General features: G+C 44.1%; 1 protein-coding gene across 2 annotated transcripts in view; it reads right to left on the bottom strand.

The window, feature by feature from the left end:
* The window catches only part of LARS2 (leucyl-tRNA synthetase 2, mitochondrial), a 162,387-nt gene that overhangs the window by 17,958 nt on the left and 118,215 nt on the right, over positions 1–26,214 (bottom strand). For both annotated transcript variants that reach the window (XM_011952653.1, XM_011952654.1), the window contains 5 exons: positions 16,806–16,906; positions 13,782–13,964; positions 11,991–12,160; positions 9,760–9,837; positions 5,943–6,054 (listed from right to left, as the gene is read on the bottom strand). In XM_011952653.1, the coding sequence (XP_011808043.1) occupies positions 5,943–6,054; positions 9,760–9,837; positions 11,991–12,160; positions 13,782–13,964; positions 16,806–16,906 (644 nt within the window). The remainder of the gene's footprint in view (positions 1–5,942; positions 6,055–9,759; positions 9,838–11,990; positions 12,161–13,781; positions 13,965–16,805; positions 16,907–26,214) is intronic.

Raw genomic sequence — 26,214 nt, 5'->3', positions numbered from 1 at the left:
CTGCCTCAGCCTCTTGAGTAGGTGGGACTTCACAGGCACGCGCCACCATGCCCAGCTAATTTTTGTATTTTTAGTAGAGCTGGGGTTTCACCATGTTGGCCAAGATGGTCTCGATCTCTTGACCTCGTGATCCGCCCACCTCGGTCTCCCATAGTGCTGGGATTACAGGCGTGAGCCACAGCGCCCAGCCTAATGCGGTTATTTTAAAAGTTTATATGTAAAAAAAACCCAAAAAACAAACAAACAAAAAACCCCAAATATCATATTCTTAAATATCATATTGTTAAACTGGAAATACTGAGAATTTAATTTTTTGCTAACCTGAGAAACTGACCTAAGCCCAGTGTAAAGCAAAGATGGTCAAACTGTTGCTCTGTGTTCTGACTGACTCTCTGAAGTCTGTCTAGACAGGATGCACTAGGCCTCTGATGCTGAGATCACCACGACAGCCTGGTGCTTGAGCTCCTGTAAGACATAGCTCCTTGCTCTGGGCCCCGGTGTATGGGCCCCTGTTAGCCATCCTCACAGCTGCAAAGGTGTGATTTCACTCAGGATTTCAAAGACATGGGATGGGCCCAGGTTGGGCTACTCCAGTTTGCAGAATGAGTTTATCACAAAGGGACTGAAAAGTCCATATATAACATCTGGAATCATGATATCTGCTCCTGTTTCTGTTCAGGCATATTCACAGAAGACCCAGAGAATTTCTGGAATTTGATTTGAGGATGTGCATCAAAAGCCTTAACCTTTTGTATCTCTTCTGACCAAGCAATTACACTTAGTTATGTGTTCTTAGGAAATAATTTTGCACATAAACATTGGCTATTTAGCATTTTTTTTTTTTTTTTTTTGGAGATGGAGTTTCACTCTTATTGCCCAGGCTGGAGTGCAAGGCGCGATCTCGGTTCACCGCAACCTCTGCCTCCCAGGTTCAAGCGATTCTCCTGCCTCAGCCTCCCGAGTAGCTGGGATTACAGGCATGCGCACCACGCCCAGCTAATTTTGTATTTTTAGTAGAGCCTGACAGCTGGTCTTGAACTCCCGGCCTCAGGTGATCTGCCCACCTCGGCCTCCCAAAGTGCTGAGGTTATAGGTGTGAGCTACCGCACCCGGCAGCTATTTAGCTTTCTTTAAAAAATGTATAACTATAAACAGTTTGAATGTTCAATGATAGTGCGTAAATTCAAACAATGGAAAACTGTATGACCATTAAAAATGATGTTGTAGGCCAGGCGCAGTGGCTCATGCCTGCAATCCCAGCACTTTGGGAGGCCAAGGCAGGAAGATCCCGTGTGGTCAGAAGTTTGAGACCAGCCTGGCCAACATGGTGAAACTCTGTCTCTACTAAAAATACAAAAATTAGCTGGGTGTGGTGTGTGCCTGTAATCCCAGCTACTCAGGAGGCTGAGGCAGGAGAATCTCTTGAACCTGGGAGGGGAAGTTGCAGTGAGCAAAGATCGTACTACTGTATTCCAGCCTAGGTGACAGAGTGAGACTCCATCTCCAAAAAAAGAAAAAAAAAAAAAATGATGTTGTAAAAAAGTATTTAATGACCCATAAATAAATACGTTCATGGAATATTTATTTAAGTGAATAAATCAGGTTATAAGATAACCTCTAGCTTAACAATAAAACAAGTCATCAATAAAAGGGAATGAACTACTATAAACAGAACATGGATTAATCTCAAAAGCATTATGCTAAATGAAAGAAAGCAGAAATGACTACACATTGTATGATTTCATTTATATAACATTTCTGGAAAAGGCAAAACTACAGAGACAGAAAGGTTAGTCATGCTGGGAGTTGGAGTGGGTGTGCGATTGACTAATGGTGTGAGGAAACCTTTTTCGGTCATGGAAATCCAGTTCTAAAACTGATTATGGTGATGGCTGAACAAGTATATCAATTTACTGAAATCATTGAGTATATACTTAAAATGGGTAAATTTTAGGGTATTTAAATTTTATAAAGAGACATGACAATTAAAACACAACACAGATAAGTGGACACAAAATACAATACACATAGGTAAGTGAACACAATCATTTTACTTTTCCTTTTTTATGTTTTATGAGACAGGCTCTTGCTCTGTCAGCCAGGCTGGAGTACAGTGGTATGATCATGGCTCCCTGCAGCCAGGAATTCCTGGGCTCAAGTGATCCTCCCACCTCAGCCTCCCGAGTAGCTGAGCCTACAGACACATGCCACCACACCCAGATAATTTTAAATTTTTTGTAGAGATGGGGTTTCCCTATGTTGCCCAGGCTAGTCTTCAACTCCGGGGCTCAAGTGATCCTCCTGCCTGGGCCTCCCAAAGTGCTAGGATTACAGGTGTGAGCCACCGCACCCAGCCACCACACCCACCACCTGATCTGCACTAAGACGCTGACAGTGGCTGTTTATTTCTAGAGGGTGATGGTAAGCAGATTTCTATTCTCAGTCCTTGTCATCTGGGAACTGGTCTGACAATTATAGCTGGGCCTCAGTGTTACAAGAAATTCACCAGTTGTGCATAGCTAGGCCATATTATTCTCCTCTTCAACACAAATGATCTCACTGAACACCAACATCAGACAGTCACACCGAAAACATAAAAGGAGACCAAAACAAGGCCACGTCATAATTTTGTCAAAGCACAAAGACAAGGTCACTGTGAAACACACAAAATATCAAACATCCCCTTCTCTAGGCAAATACGAGTGACTACTATTTCTTTACTAATTACAACTTTATCCTTGCTCAGGTGTACCTCCCTAGAGATAAGATTTCTTAAGATACCAATCACAAAACTGTTGACTTATTGACAGCACTCAATCTAGAGCAAATCCTCACTTCCGGAGATCTTTCCCCAAATTATTCTACCAAAGCCCAAATTCATTATATAACAGGTCCTTCCTAATACCCTCCTACTGAGATGCCCAATGTCTCCCCCTGGTAATAAACCCAACTTGTTATCTGAAGGTGTGTTCCTGGTGGTCTCTGGCTGGAGAATGCTGATAGAATTGCGGGTTCACAGAATTTCACCTGAGATCCTCACTGCCTTTGGCTGGAACCCTTGACTCAGAAACAGTGCACGCATCTGAGACCCCCTTGTGTCTCTACCTGGATGAGGTGCCACTCACCCTTGGCTGGGAATTAAGTTCATGCTGAATTGAACTCCAGGGTTTCACTGAAGCTTTTAGTGTTGCACTTATCTGATTTTCTTAAGAATAGGTCCCACTTTGGACATTTGGATTTTTGATCAGAATTCTAATGTTCTTTGGTGAAACTGTTTTCTAGCAACTAACACTGCTGGCCTAATGACCTATCTATCTGCTTGTGTACCATCTTGAATGTTGTTTGTCTATTGGGAGAGGATGGGAATAGGTCCCATAAATTTGTCCCTGAGCTGGCCCTAAGGGTGAAATGGTCAGTTGGTTACTTCTTGGAGACACACTGTGCCCCGAGTCACCACTGCAAAATCTCATAATGACTTCTTCCTCAGTCTTGTTCTTGTGTTCCTGAGAACTGCTTTTATGTTAGTTTTGTCCACCAATAATCAGGAGGCTTTGTCTGGCTCCTGATCAATGATGACTTTGATCAAGCACCAAGACGCAAAATTCCACAAGCACCAACCTGTGGATGTGTTGAGGCTCTCACAGGGTCTTCTTGGTCTTTTCAACCTAAAACTGCCTCCTCCACCACAAGCACATCCTTTCTTTATGTTTTCTAATTACAGCCCTAACTCCTGTGCATATCTTTTTAAGTGCCACAAGTTTCCAAAGACAATTTGGAATGACAGTGATCCCTTTGGGGAACTTCTGATATGAACAAAATTGTTCATTTGAGAGGTTCCTTAGAACAAAAAGGATAAAACAACTCTGACTATCCAATGGTATGATTTCATTAACTGGTATGAGGTTTCTAAACACAAACTGGACTCAAAAATTCTTCCGTAAAGATTCAAAATGTGAGAAATTTAAAAACGGTTTCCCCTGTAGATCCACTGAAAACAATTTCAGTTCTTCCCATCTTTCCTCACGTCCTTTGTCTTTACGTTTAAAATCTTGCTCAACTCGTGAAATCCTTATAATTGCCTTCTCCTCCTTCTCTCTCATTCCCCTCGTACTGTAAATCAGTTGCACTACCTCATTGTCACTTAAAATTGCAACCCCTATGAAAGAGGCATCTGACACTGACTGGTAGGAGTATTTAAGCTATGTGGTTGTGTTTTGCTCTGCGTGCTATTATTAAGGACTTCCCGAATTCCAGAATGGAAAGACAGGAATTCATTACAGAATTCAAACTTATCTTGGATACACTCAACCCAGAACTCTCTGACCTCTTCCAACTAAGCCACCTGTTGGAGGGGGCCAGGAGTTGCAAAAGCTTGGTTTAAAAAAGGTAACTAAAAGAGTAACTGGAAAGACCCAGAAGATGACTTAAGACACAATGAAATACACTTGTACTCAATCGGGATGTCTTAAAGCATATAAAGTGGGCAAAATCTGTTGGGAGCTACACCACATCTATTTCCTGCTAAAGTAAACTGGACCTTGATTCAGTCTTGCAAGCAGCAAAGAATGAATCCAAAGGAAACTTCAGAATCAGACCCATCCAAATCCTTACCCAGTTTTTAGAATTAGTTTCTGATTTCCAAAGCCCTTTCCACTTTTTTGGTTGATGCTTAAAGTCAGAAATTGTAGATATGGTACATAAACACAAAACTGGCTGGCAAATCATCCCACTGTGTAAACTTCAGTATTTGGCTGAACAAGTTTAATTTTAAAGTGGCTTTAGATATCAAAAAGGATAAAAATCCAAACCAAGCTCATGGGTTTACAATGAAAGCAAATTAAAACAGATTTGCTCTTCCTCAAGGGATGAGAAACACTTCCTTTTGACAGAGACACTTATACTGTAAAAAAGGGGACCCTGGAAAAATAACAGTCTCATCTTAGCTAAAAAGAAAAAGGAACCACTGCTCCTCCTGCAGAATTAAGAAGCAACTCTGAGGGAGATGGTAGGGCCCAATTCCCAGCGATTCCCTTAAATCAACAAGGAGCACTATGTTTTAAAGTAGAAGGCAATAAACAAGGCTTTGTGAGAGACACTGGCACTACTCTGTCAACTATAAATCCTACTGCAGTTTCCACCCATCTCCTGTAGGTATAAAGCTGCTTGGGTGGTGGTAATTTCACATAATCCTCAAATTCTTCTTATCACTCAAGCTTACACTGAGACTCGTGGTTTGCTCAACTGAACAACATGCATTTCTTCTCTGTGACACCACATCAGTAAATTTAATTAGGAGAGATCACATGCATTTCAGATGACCTATTTCTAGAAACATCTGAAGACTTTCCCATGCATGATCCTTCAGGAGCTCAATTACGTGTCACTTTGCCCCTCCCTATATACTTGGCCTAATTCCAGTTTGATGATTATGTGAAGTCTTGGTTTTGTCCAGGCTAACGTTCCAATGATGTGGAGAGAGTGCTAGGGGCTGAAATTCAAGCAGGCAGTCAGGCCTGCTTTGATGCCTAGATTAGGAATAATTGGTGAAAAGTGCTGAATTACAGTGTAAGTTTAGACCTATAACTTAATTTCCATCTGTAGAGTGGTGCTAAACATGAGTTTCTATCTTAAAAAGACCACGTAGGTCATAGTATGTGGATACTGGGGGGCTGAGTCACAAGAAGGGATTAAGGTGGTAACATCAACACCTACATTAGTCTGGGCACATTATTCAAAGCAAGGAAGTGTCTTTCCTTTTGGTAGGGGTGACCATGTGGATGAAATACTACCATTCAGAGTACAGCACAGAGAGGCTGATGAGTATAGATGCCAAATGTTGGACCCTATATCTGAGGACATCTGAGTCCCAAATGATGTTCAAAAAGAGGCTTGGGCAAATTCTAGTTAGTAGTAACTGGTCAAACAAGGACTCTGCCACGTACCTGCCCAGATCTCTGAGGTTATGTGAGGGGCCATTGGAGCAGCCATCACCATCAGGGCACACAGAGCATCCTCAAACTCGGGGCTATGGAGAATGACTCTCTGAGAGGATTGCTAAGGAAGAGAAAAAAAAGTAAGAAGACTGAGGTATAAAAATAAGCACAGGTAAGAAAGACCATTAATGTATCTGAAGTCCAGAGACACAAGCTGGTAGGAAGAAACTCCCTTTGCCATCCATTTCTGCTTGGGACAAAGAACTTCCCCTACTTAATGATAGCACTAAGATAAACTACAGCAAGCCAGGTATGGTAGCTCATGCCTATCCTCCCAGTACTTTGGGAGGCCAAGGCAGGAGGATCACTTGAGCCCAAGAATTTGAGACCAGCCTGGGCACTATAGCAGACCTCATCTCTATGAAAAATTAAAAGACAAAAAAAATTAGCCAGGCACAGTTGCACACCTATAGTCCCAGTTACTTGGGAGGCTGAAGTGGGAGGATCACTTAAGACCAGGAGATCAAGGCTATAGTGAGCTATGATTGTACCATTGCCCTGAAGCTTGGGCCAGTGAGACCCTGTCTTAAAAAAAAAAAAAAAACTACAGCAGCAGCAACAACGAATACATGATGTTAACTTATTTAGTCCTCACCACTCTTTGAGGGTGGTATTCTTACCCCATTGGACAGATGAAGCAGCTAAGGATCAGCGAGGGAGGGCAATCTGCCCCCAGGCACACTGTAGCCAAACTCTTAACCACTCTGCTAGGTTTCCTCTGCGCTGTAGGTCCCCAGATAAATGCATGGAGAGCTGCTCAAAGGTATTAAACTGTGAAACACCCAGGGCAGGGGGGATTCTCTACCCTACTCAGGGACCCCTATTCTCTTAAACACCTTTGGTCAATTCCAGCAAACATGGTTGTGTTTAGCTCTGTGTGTTATTATTAAGGACTTCTCAAATTCCAGAATGGAAAAAGAAATTCATTACAGTTTCATGCTTTATTTTTTCTGATTAAAAAACTAACACTCAGCACAGAAAACACAGGAAATGAAAAACTACTCATAATTATACAACCTAGAAAAAAAGGTATATTATATCCTGTCTCCAAAAATGCAAAAATGTGTATATAGATGCTTATTACACATGTAACATTTTCAGGATTGATATTCTTACCATATGAACACTTTTTTTTAATTTTAAAAATTATTATTCTTTTTTATAGAGATGGGGTGTCTCACTATATTGCTCAGGCTGGTCTTGAACTCCTGGGCTCAAGCCATCTGGTGCCCTGGCCTCCCAAAACGCTAGGATTACAGGTGTGAACCACTGCACCCAGCTCATATGAACACTTTTGTATCTTTTTTTTTCTTTTTTGAGATAGAGTCTCTCTCTCTCTGTTGCCCAAGCTGGAGTGCAGTGGCATGATCTCAGCTCACTGCAACCTCTGCCTCCTGGTCCAAGCAATCCTCCTGCCTCAGCCTCCTGAGTACCTGGGACTACAGGTTTACAGGTGTGCACCACCACACTCGGCTAACTTTTTGTATTTTTAGTAGAGACAGGGTTTCACCATGTTGACCAGGCTGGTGTTGAACTCCTGACCTCAAGCGATCTGTCTGCCTTGACCTCCCGAAGTGCTGGGATTACAGGTGTGAACCACTCTGCCTGGCCTTGTGTCATGTATTTTTACTTAATATTATATGATAAACAGTTTCTGATATTAAGTATTCTTCAAGACATGATGTTAATGGTGGTGGCACATTCCTTTCTTATTGATACGACATCAGTCATTTCCCAATTCCCCCATCAGAGGACATTTGGGGTTCCAAGTCTCTGATTATAAATCATCTGCAACGAATACTCCTGGATCAGAGGATATAACACAATCAAACTGACAGCCAGAGTGCTTCCTGGCAAGGTTACATCAACCACAGCTATCACCGGTGTGTAAAAGTCTATTTTGCCATCTTCGCAATAACATAGGGAATAATTATGCATTTATTTTCATGTTTTTGAGAGAGGGTCTCACTCTGTTACCCAGGCTAGAGTACAGTGCCACCAAACAGCTCACTGCAACCTCAAATTCCTGGGCTCAAGGGATCCTCCCACCTCAGCCTCCTGAGTAGCTGGGACTATAGGTGCATGCCACCACACTTGGCTAATTTTTAAATTTTTTATAGATGAGGTCTTGTTATGTTGCCCAGACTGGTCTCAAACTCCTGAGATCAATTGATCCTGCTGCCTCGGCCTCCCAAAGTGCTGGGATTACAGGCATGAGCCACTGTGCCTGGCCCTAAATAGTTATGTTAAAGCATTCTCAGCAAATTTGACAGATTTTTTTTTTTTTAAAAAAAGCACCTTGTTTTAAATTTGCCTTTCATGATAATTAGAGAGGCAGATTTTTTTTCTCCACAAATTTATTGGCTATTTCTATATCATCTTCTGTGAGTTATTATCTTTTCATATGCTTTGACCATTTTTGGTTAGGTATTTTCATATTAATATGCAAGAGTGCTTTACCTATTAAGGACATTAACCTTCTGTCTGACATATGTTATAATTTTTTTAACATACTGAAAATGTCAAGTTTTATGTAGTCAAATTTGAAATTTCTTCCATTGTTCTTTTTTATCTTTATTTTGCTTTTTTAAAATTACCTTTTTTATTTTATTTTTAGAGACAGGGTCTCCCACTCTGTTGCCCAGGATGGGTTCAAGCGATCCTCTTGCCTCAGCTTCCCGAGTAGCTGGGGCTACAGGTATACGCCACCACATCCGGCTAATTATTTCATTTTATTTTTTTGTTTTGTTTTTGTTGAGGCAGAGTCTCGCTCTGTCGCTCAGGCTGGAGTGCAGTGGTGTGATCTTGGCTCATTGCAAGCTCCACCTCCCGGGTTCACGCCATTCTCCTGCCTCAGCCTCCAGAGTAGCTGGGACTACAGGCGCCCGCCACCTCGCCTGGCTAATTTTTTTGTATTTTTAATAGAGACGGGGTTTCACCATGCCAGCCAGGATGGTCTCGATCTCCTGACCTCGTGATCTGCCTGCCTCGGCCTCCCAAAGTGCTAGGATTACAGGCATGAGCCACTGCGCCCAGCCTAATTATTTTATTTTCTATGTGGCCCAGGCAGGTCTTGAACTCCTGGCCTCAAGTGATCCTCTCAGCTTGGTCTTCCAAAGCGTTGAGATTACAGCGTGAGCCACCGTGCCTGGCCCCCACTGGTCTTAAAAGCTTGGAGAGGCCTTCATTTTAAAAAAGCATTTGTTAATAGCTTTAATGCATGCTTTTGTTGTCCAACAGCTAAGAACATTTGTTGACAAGTCCTTTCCCTGGTAAGAAAAATGGCAGTCACACTCAGCAAGGAGAAAGTCCATACTGAAAAGGCTGACTTTTGGCATTGGTGAGAATGATCCTGATCCATCCAGGTTAAATGAATATCAAATGTAATGATGCTGAGGAGGTATCACAATTCATTCAGGAAATTAGACAGCGAGGGTGTGAAGAGCCAGAAGACAGGCAGGCCTGATTCTGGTCTTAGATTTGTCACTAATCAACCAGACATGTCATCTAACTTCCCTGGGCCTCAATGTCCTCATCTGTAAAATATTGGGGGATAAGGGGGTTTGGACCAGAAAATCTTTAAGAAACTTCCAGTAATAAAACTAGGTTGTGACTATGGAAAAATGTTTCCTTAAGATAATCAAGCCACACCTAGGTGGTGACACAGTGGGGGTGCTCTCTGTCCCTCTTGGGACCCTGTGGGACTCCTTGCCACACCTCTCCCTCCCTCCTCTGCAACCAGCAAATGAGAGGACAGGCCACTTACCGAGAGGGCACTGCTGAGTCCCATCAGCTGAGAAATTGCAGAATTCAGTGAGAAATCCTCTGTGAAATGGGTGGTCACCTATTGGTAAAGATTCAGTTATTCACTTATTTCAAAATTCTTTTAAGTTTTCCACAAAAAGACTAAATTATCAAAACAAAAAAAAAGGAAAATGAATTGGATGCAAAGATATTTATAAATATATCTACTATCTCAAATAATCGCTATGTTTCATCTGCACAAATATTTTTAAAATTCAAAGTCAACACTATTTCCACTGTTTAAGACTATTCTTCCACATATCTGGGATACTGTTGGTTCTCATAGTAGGTGTTTAGAAAAACAGTGCTAGCGGCTGGGAGTGGTGGCTCACACCTGTAATCCTAGCACTTTGGAAGGCCAAGGTGGGTGGATTACTTGAGGTCAAGAGTTCGAGACCAGCCTGGCCAACAGGGCAAAACTCCATTTCTACAAAAATACAAAAAATTAGCTGGGTGTGGTGGCACATGCCTGTAATCCCAGCTACTCAGGAGGCTGAGGCAGAAGAATGGCTTGAACCTGGGAGGCGAGGTTGCAGTGAGCCGAGATTGCGCCATTGCACTCCAGCCTGGGCAACAGCAAGACTTCGTCTCAAAAACAACAACAACAACAAAAAACAATGCTACTAACATGAATAGGAGGCAGGACCCACTGACGGACAAACTCAACATAACAGAAAACAGGAGTAAAGGATGTCACTTCTACTTGGTTATGTGGCTTTGCTTCACACTGATGGTTTTTAGTCTACGGGATAAGGTTAATTTAATTTTATTTTTTTTTTGAGACAGAGATTCGCTTTGTCGCCCAAGGTGGAGTGCAACGGCGCGATCTTGGCTCACTGCAACCTTTGCCTCTCAGGCTCAAGCGATTCTCCTGCCTCAGCCTCCCGAGTAGTTGGGACTACATGCGCGTGCCACCATGCCAGGTGATTTTTTTGTATTTTTAGTAGAAATGGGGTTTCACCGTGTTAGCCAGGATGGTCTCGATCTCCTGATCTTGTGATCTGCCTACCTTGGCCTCCCAAAGTGCTGGGATTATCAGCGTGAGCCACTGGGCCCAGTCAATTTTACATTTTGAAATGTATAGTCAACATAAGAACATTAACACAACTTGTCAGCTTTTTCATATTTCTGTGCTTTTCCATTTTGACTACAGGCAAGAATACAGAAAAGTGACACATCTTTAAGGATGTCAAAAGTTTCTAACTTGTTGAAATAACCCAATTCTATTATCTGACAGAATAGAAGAAATTAGCAAATCCAGGGAGAAAATATGTGGTATGAACTCAATCGCTCAGGCATCACTCAGACCCCTACATTCATTCAGGGAGCTCTGTTCCTCTATACAGAGAGGGTACAGAGGATAGAAATAAAGCGGAAGAAGTGTCAACAAATGAGACCATGCTGGACCCAGGGCCATTTCAGGTTATATAAACCAGAGAGGCAAAAGCCTGCCATGCATTATTGTCTTATCAGAGTGCAGATGAGTGATGCTGATTAACTTTATGTCTGAATCAGCATACTTTTTTTTTTTTTTTTTAATCAGCTTAAGAAGACTTTGGGATATTAGATACCCATTATAATGACTCAGATTTGCAGAAGTTAACCCACAATAGTTCACATGGATATTGTGTAACAAAGTAACTGAGTGGGAAAGTCCTGGCTATGTGGAGGACTGGGATTCTAATCTCTGCTCAGTTCCTCACTAGCTGTGTGACGTTAGGCGAGATATCTGGACCTCATCTCTGTCCCCATCTGTACAACGAGGAGGCTACAGAGGACAGTTTTTGAATGCCCCTGTCAACTCTAACACTGTGTTTCTGTTAATGTAACACATACGGTGTCATCCTGGATGGACATGGTGATCCTGGATTTGGTTCTCTGCTTGGATGTGTTAAATGTGGAAACATGGAAAGTGGCAGCTTCCTGAGACCCAGGATGGACAAATGTGAGACATCATCAGACAGCCATTTCCTGAGGGCCTCTCTTTGCATTAGAACGTATGCACTGGTGATCTACCTTGGTAAACTACCCAAAACAGCAGGGCCAATCACTCAAAGCAAGGACCACTATCGCCAGAAAGGAAGACCCACAGTGGCCTACCCCACGGCAGGGAGGGCCGCAAAGACCATAGGCAAAGGTTCCCAAAGAGTGCTTGGTTATAGAGTTAACCACTGGAACTGGGGAGTTTCTGACCTGAGAGATGACGGAGTTCTTGTACTCCCAGAGCTTCCTGGCCTCGGCTTTCTCCTTGTCACTCAGCAGCTGAGGCTGGGGAGCCTTCCCAGAAGCCCTGGCCTCAATAAACCTAGTTGTCAAGGCCCACAGTCGTTGTTGCCATCTCAGCACCCCAGGAAGAGCATCAGCTGAACTCAGCATCAGTAAATGAGAAAGAGAGAGTGCACAACATAAGGGTGATGGACTTGGTATAACTACGCGGAGAAAAGCACCTGTGAATTGATGCGACACTTCACTGCACCCTAATGGATTCCTCTGAGGGCAGGCTGAAGGATCCTCCCTGGCTTTCAGTGCCTGAGAATTCAGACCAGGACCAATTCTATCTCATTTTAGCACCCAGATTCAGGGCACTAGATGGCAGGGCCACTCAAAGTGCCACCCACCAACGGTCATGAGCTCAGAAGCTTGGTCAAGATGAGCCCTGGTGCCCTGCCGCCTTGATTAAGCAAGCTTGCTGGGACAAAAATGCCACGGAGCTAACATGGTGCTTGGGAGACAGCGCTGACTCCTGCTAGTGCAAGCTCTTATCTTGTGGATAGCGTGACTGTGCTTGCAGCCACACTGCTGTAGAGTGTGAAGTGCGTTGACACAATCCCTGTCCTTGCAGGTATGTGTGTTTTCCATATTTTACACAAGTTCATCCAATCCAGCTTTTGATCTGATCTTCTGGTAAAGCTGAATTGGCTTTACTTGGTGGCCCTGGGTTACACCAGTAGCCAAATTAGGGTCAGTCCAGGTCCTTGTACTCTCTGGCCACTAGGCTAGGCATCCTCAAGCCTGAATGCACAGCAGAACCTTCTGGGAGGCTTCTTAGAAAGATTCCTGGAGCCTGTCCCCTGGGTTAGGGTTGGGAGCCAGAACCTCCACCTGTCTGTGCTTTGCAAGCCCCTCAGTGATTCTAAGGCAGCTAGTTCCAGGACTGGCATCTGTGACCACTGTTCCAGACCACACTTCCCACTAGCCACAGTACATCAAAATAAACAGTGATTTCTCAAATGACATGCATACTTCACATAAGGCTCAGGATTTCAGGCATCTGACTTCCTTTTCCCACAACACCACTTAGGGCAGATCATATGAAGTAAAAATGAATGACTGTTGGACGGGTTTATTCTAGAATAGCCAGATACTCAAGATTATTTTACTTCATGTCATTTTAGTGCTAAACAACTCTGGAGAGACAAATCTCCCCTAAGCGGGGAGATGGAGGGTGCTGTGGGTGACTGAGAGGCCATAAGTAACACCAGGCCCAGGCCCCTCCAGGGGCTTTACGGATTGGTGAGGGAGAATGACACTGTTCTAGAAAAAACCTTCCAGGGTACATCAAGAAAGAGGGAACTGGCCTCTTGGGACTATAGCAGGCCTAGGAGTAGCTCAGAAGCCAGTCTGTCTCCAGGGAAACCACTCTCAAAGCGTGGTCCTTGTAGAGGGTGCACCAGAATCACCGCTGAGCTTGTTCAAAGGCCACCTGCTGAGCCCCATTCTGGAGGCTGTGTCAGCAGGCATGGGCGGAGCAGTGGAGTCTGCATCTGCAACATGTTTTCCACATGACTCTGAGGCTCACTTACTTTTGTCAACACCCGTCTAAGAGTGGTTGCAGGATGCTGGTCAAGCTGCTACTTGCTCTATGGAACTGATTCCTAGAATTCTCTACTACTGTCTTCAGCAAAGACATTTCCTTCCTCAAATTCCTTCAAAGTCCAGGGCAGATCACAAAGGAAGCAGGTCAGGAAGAGGAAGGTGACTTACTTTTCACATCCCACAAGATATCCTTCTCAGGAGGGGCGGCAAAAAGGATGTAGAGCCGAATTGTGTCGATCCCATACTGCTCCACAACTTCTTCTGGGTCCACCCCGTTGTGTTTGGACTTACTCATCTTCTCCCACGTCACCTCTAACTTCTCTTTCGTTTTTGCATGAACGGGAACGGAACCTAGATGCCAAAACAATCCATAGGTATGGTATATGTGATTCTGAATTGCTTCTACAGAAATAGCGTCAATAAGAAAAAACTGGGTGAGCGATGGAAAGTGTCCATTTGAAGAATCACACTAATTCACTTAACAAGCCGCTTTCTCTCCCTCTGTATTGTTATAAAAATATTTTTATTTTTAAATGAATGAGGCCCACCTTCCTCTCACAAACCTTCATGAATAAACAGTACAGTTATAACGGCCTGTGCCAGCTTTTTCTGTAAAACAATTTCCCCCTTTACAAGTAAATTATTTATACACAAAAAAGGAAAGTAAAAAGTAATTTTGAAAAATTCATACACGTTGCTGTTTTCTTGATGGATCAAGGGTCTCTCATGCAAGTTGGCAGCCTGACCTGTCCCATCCATGCTGCAGTCACCAAAACATGATCTCGTACTCTCAGGGCATATGGAATTTACTTACCGGGCTCATGGTAAATGTAGTGGTCCCTTTGTGGTGCCAGCCACCCATACCCTGTTCTTTGAAACTGTCTCCTCCCCTACTCACATACCACTGGTCTAGATGGTGCTGATGGAAGAGGTCTTAAATGGCCACATTTGGATGAGGTGACCTTGTTGCCAAGCCCTACTGGAGAGGACTAGTAAGGGCACCTGGCAAGGCTAAGCCTCTATCTCACAAATTGGAGCTAAGAGCCACAGAAACTCTATTTCCATGTTGCTGAGCACTGGAACCATCAGGTCCTAAGGAGATGGGGCGAGATTTGCCACTGCATCTACCCAAGGTCACTTGTTAAATTGAAACTGTGGAGAGCAGAATCCAAGTCTGGCAGATGAAGGAGAACAGGGCAGAAGAATGGAGAGTAGCAGGAAGAACTAGGAACTAGTGAGCAGAGAAGGAGAAAAGGAAAAAGGAGTGGCTGGTGACTTCCTATGGGCAGTAGGGCCTAGCTCCATTTCCTGCAACTGGGTTTGGGTGGATTTCTTTTCCTCCTAGCCAAATAATCTCTGACTCCAATAGCAACCAAACTAACAGGGGACCGATGTACAGACCTAAAAGCCAACTCCATATTTCATGAGAGTTACATCCATGAAGGAGACAGAAACCTGCCCTTGCTGATCAAAGTATTCTCACCCAGTAGGCAAGACAACGTGTGAAGAGAAAAGATGTTCACAATACTGCCTGACCCCATGACAGCAGAGAGGGTGAGACTGAAGTCCTAGAGGTTTATCCAGGCTGTGGTGAGATTCAGGGAACCGCTGGCCCCCTCTACTCTGACCCAGGCTGTGTCTAGACCTTAAAACACTGTTGTGCAAATTAGGAAAAATATATCTTTCTGGGCAGAGAAGTTGACAAGTTAGAAAAAGTCACCCTCTTTTGGCAGATGTGGCCGTGAAATATATGACTTTGACAAATGGCTGCATTTCAGGCCCTACTAAAATCAGAGCCTTGGCTTGGTTCTTTTGTGTAGTGCACAAACTGCACAGCTATACATGGGCAGCCTTGCCCCTTACAAAGAACACTTCACTAATTGTGAAGCTGAATTCTATGTGCACCTGAATTTAGCTCTTTCCCTCTGTCATCCATGCTGCAGAAACACTGCCAGTTCTGCTTCTCCAGCTTCTTTTTCTCCCACAGACCGTTACAAACCTTGATATATTTTGTTTTGATGAGGTAACTGCATTGACTGCTTCCCTAAACCCTGTCTCTAATGTTTGCCTGGAGAGGCTGCCTCCCATTTACAGGGTTGTTGTGTGACCTAATCTCATCCATTCTGCACTGGTTTTTCTAAATGTAATAGTCACAGTGCTGGGGGTTTCTCACAGCTGTCCCTATACATACCGCATATCTCCACCCGTTTTCTCTCTCTCTCTTTCTGAGACAGAGTCTTGCTCTGTTGCCCAGGCTGGAGTGCAGTGGCATGATCGTGGCTCACTGCAACCTCTACCTCCTGGGTTCAAGTGATTCTCCTGCCTCAGTCTCCTGAGTAGCTCTGATTGGTGCATGCCACCATGCCTGGCTAATTTTTATATTTTTAGTAGAGATGGGGTTTCGCCAAGTTGGCCAGGATGGTCTTGAACTCCTGACCTCAGGTGATCCGCCTGCCTTGGCCTCCCAAAGTGCTGGGATTACAGGCATGAGCCACCGCGCCTCGCCCCTGCCTGTTTTCTAACATGTCACATATTCCACGTGTGTGCTGGGTGCACGTGATGCATCCTCACCATGGAACCTGAAGATCTGGTGATCCTCAGGGTGAAAATGAAGGGTGAAATGTAAAGGATGAAGGGTGAAAATGCAGAGTGGAGGGAAAAGGCTTAGGACAGCTGGGACAGGAGGGAAGTTCGGGGAATCAGGGGGAGGTGTTTTACTGGGAAATGCTAAGAGGGGGCTGCTCTGGGGTGCTACGAGTAAACAGAGTGCTGCCCCCTAAGGTTCTGAAATATGCCACTAGACCATGTGAGGAGAAACACTGGGAGTACCCCAGTTCTGGAAGAATGTGTCTTGGGCCTGGGGGTTCTGTCCCTGAGGTGGGCTTTCAAAGATGGTCTGGGATAGGAGGTGATACCCCAATTGACTCTGTTACATACAAATGAAAACCCTGCCAGAAGCTGAGGTGGCACTTGGGCTGAAGGGGGCTGGGGCAGAGGAGCAGACGGCCAGTCCAGGACCAGGCTTCGGGGGCGCAGGCCAAGAGGGAGCTGAGGCTTAGAGACCACATGGCCAGTGGGTCTCTCTCCCGCATCCTGCCCCACTCTAGAGGCAGATGCCTGCTTGCTCTAGCTCTCAGGCCTGGCCTTGGCTCTCGGGGAGTACCTGGATGGGACTGGACGGGCCATTCTTACCTGTGAGATCCACTTCCTCTCCCTGTAGATACTGTCCAGATGGTAGGCGGAATGTCTGCCCCTTGATAAGGCCTTGGGCCAGCAGCTTATGAAAAGGCTCCCTGAGGAAAGATAACAGGAAAAGGAAACAGGAGGAGTGGGACATGAAGCATTGAGAAAACAGCAACACAGACCTTACCTCGGATGGGCAGAAGTAGCTGCGCCTCATAAAAGCAGTTGGGCTGACCGAGGCCACTTATAAACCCAGCTTAAACAAATGGCTCTTTAGAAATAAGCGATAAGAAAATAAATTCAGGCCGCGTGTGGTGGCTCACACCTGTAATTCCAGCACTTTGGGAGGCTGAGGCAGGCGGATCACCTGAGGTTAGGAGTTTGAGACCAGCCTGGCTAACATGGTGAAACTCCGAATCTACTAAAAACAAAAAAAAATTAGCTGGGCATGTTGGTAGGTGCCTGTAATCCCAGCTACTTGGGAGGTTGAGGCATGAGAATCGCTTGAACCAGGGAGGTAGAGGTTGCAGTGAGCTGAGACATGTCACTGCACTCCAGTCTGGATGACAAGAATGAAACTCTGTCTCAAAAAAAAAGAAAAGAAAAGAAAGTCAAATCTGTAGGTATTACCTACAGGTCTATTTTATATTATGGTGAAGTGGAAAGAGCCCTAGGCCTCAGATTTGGAAGCCCTGGATTCAAAATGTCAGTTCTGCTTCTCAGCGAATTCTGTGAGCCAAGGCACGTCACTTACTTGTGCTGAGTATCAGTTTGCTTACCTATATAACGGGGGTTAAAAAAAACCTGCCTCCGCTGGGTGCGGTGGCTCATGCCTGTAGTCCCAGCCCTTTGGGAGGCCAAGGTAGGCAGATCACGAGATCAGGAGTTTGAGACCAGCCTGGCCAACATAGTGAAAGCCCTCTCTATTACTCAGGAGGCTGAGGTAGGAGAATAGCATGAACCTGGGAGGCAGAGGTTGCAGTGAGCCGAGATTGTGCCACCGCACTCCAGCCCGGGCAACAGTGCAAGACTCTGTCTTAAAAAAACAAAACAAAACAAAACAAAAAAACCTGCCTCAAAGTGTAGTTGGGAAGATTAAATAAAATGACTTCATAAACGTACTTGTAAATTTCTCTCTCTTTTTTTTTTGAGACGGAGTCTCACTCTGTTGCCCAGGCTGGAGTGCAATGGCGCAATCTCGGCTCACTGCAACCTCCGCCTCCCAGGTGCAAGCGATTCTCTTGCCTTAGCTTCCTGAGTAGCTGGGATTACAGATGCCCACCACTACATCCAGCTAGTTTTTGTATTTTTAGTAGAGACAGGGTTTCACCAAGTTGGCCAGGATGGTCTCAAACTCCTGACCTCAGGTAATCCGCCTGCCTCGGCCTCCCAAAGTACCGGGATTACAGGTGTGAGCCACCCTGCCTGGCCTAAAAAAAGTTTTAAACCATACAAGTCATACATGAATATAAACCTTCTGTCCAAATCCTAACACTACCACTCCTTTCTAGGCCTATGTCCTTTCAGGAGGCAGTTATTAATAGTTTGGTAAATATCCCTGGTAAAGTCTGGAGACATTTTTCAATGCCTTTGTATACATAAATGTATACCTACCCACATAGGTTTTACATATTTTTTGGGATTTATATAAGTGGGATTATACCTTATGTATACTTTATGGTATTTCACTTAATGATATGAGTGGATTTCTCCTAGCAGTTCATATAGATCTATCTCACTTTTAAAAAAGTTACCTAGTGTTCTGAAATATGAATTGATTATAACTTATTTATAGTGCCTGTTTTTAAAAAGTAGTTTTAGTTATACTCTTACTGGGTAAATAGTGACATATAAACATTTTCTCATAAGAGGACAAAAACAGGTTGACCTTCATACTGAAATTATTGCAAATTTGCAGTTGTTTATTCTTAAGAATCTGCCTGATTCAATTTTGAGGCATTTCAGCAAGACCTATTCCAAACTCGATGAATGATTCATGGAGACATCTGCTGATAACACACATTAAGTATTTCATGTTCAGGGCACCAGGTAGGAGCAGTCATTTCCTGGAGATCCAGTGATGTTCTCCTCAAACATCACCAGTACATGGCTTTGGTTGCTCAAGATAAATTTTTAAAGGTGTTTTTAGGACAAAAATTAGGAGGGAATGATCTGGATTCAAAGATAAAGAAAGGTAGGATGATCAAAATCAGCAGCATTGGCCAGGCGCAGTGGCTCATGCTTATAATCCTAGCACTTTGGGAGGCCGAGGCGGGCGGATTGCCTGAGCTCAGGATTTCGAGTCTGGCCTGGGCAACACGGTGAAACCCTGTCTCTACTGAAATACAAAAAGCTGGCCGGGTGTGGTGGCTCGCACCTGTAGTCCCAGCTGCTCTGGAGGCTGAGGCAGGATAGTTGCTTGAGCCTGGGAGGCAGAGGTTGCAGTGAGCCGAGGTCGCACCACTGCACTTCAGCCTGGGCGACAGAGCGAGACTCCGTCTCAAAACAAAACAAACAAACAAAAAACAAAAAAATCAACATTAGGCCTCAAGAAGGAGCTGGGAATCCATTGAGAATCCAAGGAATCCTGTTCTCTGGTCTCGCATTTTATCAAGTGGCACAACACTGCCACCTTTTGAGAACAGACAGAATTGCAACCTGCGAAAAATGACTAAAACCTGCTGCAGCTTCTCCTGCCTCGTCTATTATAACTTTTTTTTTTTTTAAGGTAAACTGTTAAAGTATAGCATACATACTGAAAAGTGTGAGTCCTAGGGGTATAATGATGAATTTTCACAACATAAAACAGACTTGTGTCATTGGCATTCAGCACAATTAGTAGAACGTGAAATCAACCTTCTGCCACCCGCTTCCACGCACTGTCTTCTCCTCACTATGGGCCCCTATAGCCTGACTGCGAACACTATGGTTTCATTTGCCTGTTTCTAACCCACCTGTAACCATTTCTGAGTGAGTGCTCTCAGGGGATGTCCACAAGGGAGGCTCTCCCCAGAACTGGCAGGCAGGCCCTCAGCAGTACACCCACACCAAGGCCTGCTAGTTACACGAATACATCCTAACATCTGAAAGCTCCCAACAATGCAACTTGATAGTTGAAACTCTTCTGGACTGTCTGTCTTCTCCGAGGGTTGCAGTGCAGCAGGGGCCATCTCAGATGGATCATCTAGAGCAGGAATGGCAAAACCTAGCCAACTAACCCCAGTGCCCTCGCCTACAACCACCCAGACGCCATTCATCGACAGCAGCACTGCTGGTGCTCAGAATGAGTCTCAGAATTCTTCTTTGTACCATATAATCAGAAAGCACAGAGTTATTATGTGAAATGTATTGCTTATTTCTTCGGTGAGTATTTCTTGAGTGCCTGCTATGTGCCTGGCACTGAGCTAGGCACTGGGGATATAATCTGGGCAAAGCAATCTCTGCCCCTGGGGAGCCAGCCTGCTGACGATCACTGAACCAAACCAATGCCTGACAACTCTCAGCTGTGAGGGAGGAAAAGCGTGTAGTCATATTTGAAGAGCTCCTCCTCCCAATCAAGTCCAAATTCCTCCACGTAGCCATCCAGGACTTCTCCCCATCCCCTGCCACTCCCTCTGCTCTTTCAAATGTTGCCCACACGTGCTTCCATGTCTTTACTCACGCCATTTCCCAAACTGTTATCAAAACTCTGTCCTCCTTCCTGGCTCAACTCAAATGCCATCTCCACTAAGAAGATATCTCCTGGTCAGAATTAGAATTAGTTCCTTTTTCCTTCCTGATGCATCCTGTGTAGGGCCTGTATTGTATCTAGCAGCTATTACATTTTATTGTGTATTTAGATAAGCTGCTTACCTTTCTCCTGTGAGGAGGATTTTTTTTTTTTTTTGAGGCATGGTCTTGTTCTGTCACCTAGGCTGGGGTGCACTGCAGCCTCAGTCTCCTGGGCTCGTGATATTCCCACCTCAACTCCCACAAGCAGCTGGGACCACAGGTGCGCACTACCATACCCAGCTAATTTTTTGTATTTTTGGTAGACATGAGGTCTCACTACGTTGCCCAGGCTGGTCTTGAACTCCTGAGCTCATGCAATCCTCCTACCTTGGCCTCCCAAAATGCTGAGATTACAGGCATGAGCCACTGCTCCTGGCCTTGAAATCCTTGAAGGCCACTCTCAGTCTCCAGTTCCTAATAGATGCTCAGTAATGTTAATTGCTTTGGACTCAACTAGGCTTGATTCAGTGAATGAATAAACCTGCCAGCAGGAGGGGTGGGGGATAATGTGGGTGGGACAAAGTGGAGGCAAGAGAGGAGGGAAGAAAGAAATGAGTGAAGAGGGGCACTGGATGCTATACTTCCCAGCTAGCGCCACCACCTTTTTGCAGGGAGGGGTGCATTGAAAGATCCCAAGCAGCCGAAGCAAGAGAATGAGAGCAGGGGAATGCCCTGATGAGTGCTCACATGGAATTTCCCAGTGGGGAAAGGGGCGCTTCCCAGCTCCCAGAAGCCTGCTTGTTCCCAAGTGTTTTCCCTCCAGTCTTCCAGGGAGCTAGGGAATGGGCCACAGGGCTTTGGGAATCTGGTCTTCACTCTCTTGGCTGAAGCTGGCCATGTCTACTCTCATGCGTAGTTTAGCTCTGAATGAGTCACACTTGTTTATTCATTCAACATGTATTTACATGACAATTGGGTATACAGCACACTGGGCAATTAATTGGAGAGCTTACAATAAGAGCAGGCAGCCCAAGACATGCTCATAAATAACCATCAACACTACAAGAAAGACATACCAAATGTGATATGGAGGTGCAAGGTGCACAGGAATGAAGGACAAAGGATGTCAAGGGCCCTACTGGACTTGGAACCCAAGCCTGCTGAAGCACAGATCACATCACATTGCCAAGTTCATTATTCAGAGTCACAATTGGGGTAATGTGTTTCCCTTTTGTTCACTCATTCATTCACTCAGCAGATGGTAGGTACTTGGGAACAGACTTGTGTATGCAGCTGAGTTATTCATTCATCATAGTGACTGTGCACAGCAGGGGCCTTTATACGTGAGTGGAAAATCTGCAACTCTAAACCACTAACAAACCTTCGGACTCAGGACCATCAAATGTGGGAGTATTAGGCAGGGCCTCTGCCTTGAAGAAGGCCCTGGATTTATCTGAGTCAGCTTTCTTCCTACTCCTTCGGTACATCCCTGGAGGTAGATCATGCTTGCTTGCACTGAAGCACAGCTATATGTAAGCACAATGATGAAAACTGGGGGGAGATCTTCACAATTTATTCATTAGTTTAGGCTGCACTAATTCAGAAATTGCAACAACTGATAGCTGCTGGGCATTGACGGCCACATTTGTCCCACTTGGAAGAAGGACAGATGGGAGGGAGGGAGGGAGGGAGGAGAAGAGACAAAGGGAAGGTAGGGAGGGAGGAGAGGGAGGGAGGTAAGGAGTTGCTAATTATTAGGATAAACAAGGAAATTCAGAACACTGGCCATTTTAAGTGCTCTTAAAAAAATCACTACATACAAAGAATGTGCTAACTACAATATGAGCAAAGAATATCAGGGCATATCAGAGCCCCACCTACTTGCTGCAGATGACATTTATCTACTCATGAAGCCCCAGATAGCCTGCTGCGCACTCCCCTGACCTGGTGGGAGAGTGGCCTGCCAGGCTGCAGATCTTTGAAGGCCATGGATCTCTGAAAATGGTCTCCAAATTGGACTTTTCATTAAATCAGACTAACTTTACCTTCCCCTTCTTCCTTGTTCTGTGCCCAGGGCTATCATGTCACATAATTACCTTAGTTTCCAAGTATTAGCCATGGCTCATTCCTAAAATATCACCATTCCCATATCCTAGCAGCCAGTCAGTGGCACACAAGGAAGGCTTACTAATACAGCTGGACCCAAGTAAAGCTTCTCTTCCCTTCCTGTTCCTTTTCCCAGTAGCCCCGTTTCTGGCATGATCAGAGAAACAGAGAAGAAAGCCCTGTGGATGAGGGCTTGCTGTGCTCTCCAGGGTCAGCAGGCAGCCTGCCCTCCGCATGGGAGCTACCTGAGCAGCTGCTTGCTTTCTGTTGATTCCAAACTGAAGGGAGAAATTCAGTTTGGGTAATTTAGTGTCTAAGTTGCATTACAGAGCTATAACAAAAAGTGACAAGATTCCATGTTTACAGCAGTCTCCCACAAAGGGAGAGAAAAGGCTTCCCGATCTCATTCAGTGAAGATGGGCCACGACATGTTCTCACGCTCTAATGTGCCCCCTCTCTTTCAACCTGATGCTAACCACCAGAAGGAGGGAAGCTGAAAGTTGATCCCACCCCACAACTCCAAGCACAGCAGGAGGCTCAGCGCATTTTCCTTCTTCAGAATATATACCATATTGTAAATGATAAAGTTACATAATCATTATAAAAAATCTGGAAAAAATCAGAAGTACATTGGGCTCACCACCCAGAGATAGCTAGTGTTAACATGTTGGCACGAGTTTTTCTAGTCTTTTCTCTTGCTTTGAGTATGTGTATATATGTGCATGTATATATAAAGACAAAGATAACCAAGCTGTATCTTGCTTTTTCTATTTCTCATTATTTCAGATGAATTTCTTCATGTTATTAAACATTCTTTGTAATTTAATTGAAAGTGTTGTGTAAGTGTGCTCCATGTAGATGGATTATACTTTATTTACCCTGTCTCAGCATTTTGGGGCATTTAGATTGTATCCAAATTTTTAGCTACTTGAAATAACACTTACATGAACATCTTGGTGCATAAGTTTGCATTTCTGATTATTTCCTTAGGATAGATTTTTAGCAGTGCAATTAGTGCATCCAAAAATGAATATTTCTAAGGCTCTCACTATGTATTGCCAAACTGCTTTTCAGAAAGATTGTTCCAAGCTACTTCCTGCAATATATGAGAGTGCTGCTCTTATGCTAGCTTCCTTACTACATGGAAGATGGCATCTCACTGCTGAATAATTTATATTTGCCAGTGAGGGCAATTTTTTCTTTTTTAAATCATAGAAATGGGGTCTTGCTGTGTTTGTTGCCCAGGCTGGTCTCGAACTCCTGCACTCAAATGATCTTCCTGTCTTGGCATCCCAAAGTGTTGGGATTACAGGTGTGAGCCGTCATGCTGGGCCAGAAACATTTTATAGTGTAAGATGTTTATTGGTTATTTTATAGTGTGATAAAATGTTTATTAATCATTTGGATATCTTCTTTTTTGGGCTTCCTGCTTACATTAATTCCTGGTTAATCATTAACTTGGTATTTCAGACCACACAACTAAGGCACCTGCTGTCCTGTGTGGTGGCACACTCAACTTGGAGGCCAGCCTCGTATGTATGATAAGGAGACTTTAATTCGAACTGCAAGCCTAAACATGCAGGTGATGAAAAAAAAAGTCCACAACTCTTAGAAAACAGGAAAGATAATTAGATATACATAAACCTTTGCTGTCTGTATTTGAAGAAATTAGAATCAGAGTGAAAAGGGTGCTCAGAGATAACTGAGTTCCTAACATATGAGACCACTGAGACCCAAAGGAGTTCAGCTTCTTGTCCACACAGCTAATCAAGGGCATCACTGAACACAGACAGAGGTCTTTAGATTCCTGTTCCAGAGCTGCTACTTGAGACAAGGGCTGAGGGTCTCAGAAATGTTAAACTAAAATGGAATAGCTGTACTATCATCTCAAATAGCCTCCTGAAATGACAATGTTAATCAAAAGGAATACAGAAATGGGCTAGGAAATTCCAATTTATGCAGATTTCAGAAATACATATGTGGTTGACAGGTCTTAATTTTTCCTCCCAGCCCAGCTTGATAAAGTTGTTTGGAGGCTCTCAAAAATTCTGATTGTAGAATTCCAAATTACTCATCACAGAAAGTGGGTGACTTTCATTTCATGTGTGGTTGACCGGTTTACCAAAACACCTTTAAGAAAGAGGTAATGCACCAGGAGAGTTTTCAGAGGCTGTTGCTGTCCTGATGTGCTCTAGCAAGAGTAATGCTGACAGCAACACTGAGAAACAGTTAAGATGACTTTCTCTACCTTCCGCAAAGGTCAGCCTTTTCAGTACTTAAAATAAGTCTCTTTTGGAGGAGGAAAGCATGGAACGGAATCTTGAACAGAATTTAAAAACAGATTCAAAAAAACAAAACTCCATAGGTCTATTTCAATTTACACCATAGAGTTGGTTCCTTATTGTTGATGGTAAAGCAAAATCCAGGTGTTACCTGGAGGCTCTGCAAATCGGCAATGCATTTGAGTAAAAACAAAGTCATACTTGAAACTGCATTTTAAAATTATATCACAATGCTGCAAATCTTTTTTCCTGCTTGAATATAATCTTAAACCACTGTAAAGAAGTCACAAAAATAGCCAGACCCTGTCCTACACCTTAGGATACTTGGCCACTGAATAATTTACTGATTGAGTACTTCTATAAAAAATCATTCAGAAACTGGCAGAAATATGCTCTACTGTTAAGGGGCTAAAAATCACTTACATATGGTCTTTGTTTCCAGACCTACATAAGAAGGAGTTATTCCCCCCAACTTTTTTTTTGGAGACAATGTCTTATTTGTTGTTTGGGCTGGAATGCAGTGGCAATCATGGCTCACTGCAGCCTCGAACTCCTGGACTCAGGTAATTCTGCTGCCTCAGACTCCCAAGTAGCTGGGACTAAAAGTGTGCACCACCACACCTGGCTCATTAAATTTTTTTTTTTTTTTTTACAGATTGAGTCTTACTATGTTGCCTATGCTGGTCTCAAACTCCTGGCCGAAAGTGATCCTTCCGCCTTGGTCTTACAAAGTGCTGGGATTACAAGCGTGAACCACCACGCCTGGCCTGAGATGTTTCTCAATTTGTATTTGGTCTTTAAACTTAAGTTCTAATCAATGCTCCCTAGCCCATGAAGGACATTTCCTTTGTGTTTTGTTTTGTTTTGTTTTAGAAACAGGGTATTGCTATGTTGCCCGGGCTGGAATTAAGCTTCTGGGCTCAAGTGATCCTCCCGTCTCAGCCTCAATTTCAGCTTCTGGAGTAGCTAAGAACATAGGTGTGCACAACTGCACACACTGGAGAACATTTCCTTTGAAGAACATAAACTTTTATCTGTTTCAAGGAATTAAACTTAATTTCTTTTCTTTTCTTTTTTTTTAATTTTTAGACAGAGTCTTGCTCTGTTGCCCAAGTTGGAGTGCAGTGGCATGATCTTGGCTCACCGCAGCCTCTGCCTCCCAGGTTCAAGCAATTTTTGTGCCTCAGCCTCCCTAGTAGCTGGGGCCACAGGCACATGCCACCATGCTCAGATAAATTTTGTGTTTTTAGTAGAAATGGGGTTTCACCATATTGGCCAGGCTGGTCTCTAACTCCTGACCTCAAGTGATCCACCCACCT

This window comes from Colobus angolensis, unplaced genomic scaffold (genome assembly GCF_000951035.1).
Source record: "Colobus angolensis palliatus isolate OR3802 unplaced genomic scaffold, Cang.pa_1.0 Scaffold344, whole genome shotgun sequence".
Taxonomy (NCBI): Eukaryota; Metazoa; Chordata; class Mammalia; order Primates; family Cercopithecidae; genus Colobus; species Colobus angolensis.
This window is presented reverse-complemented; position numbering and strand designations above follow the sequence as displayed.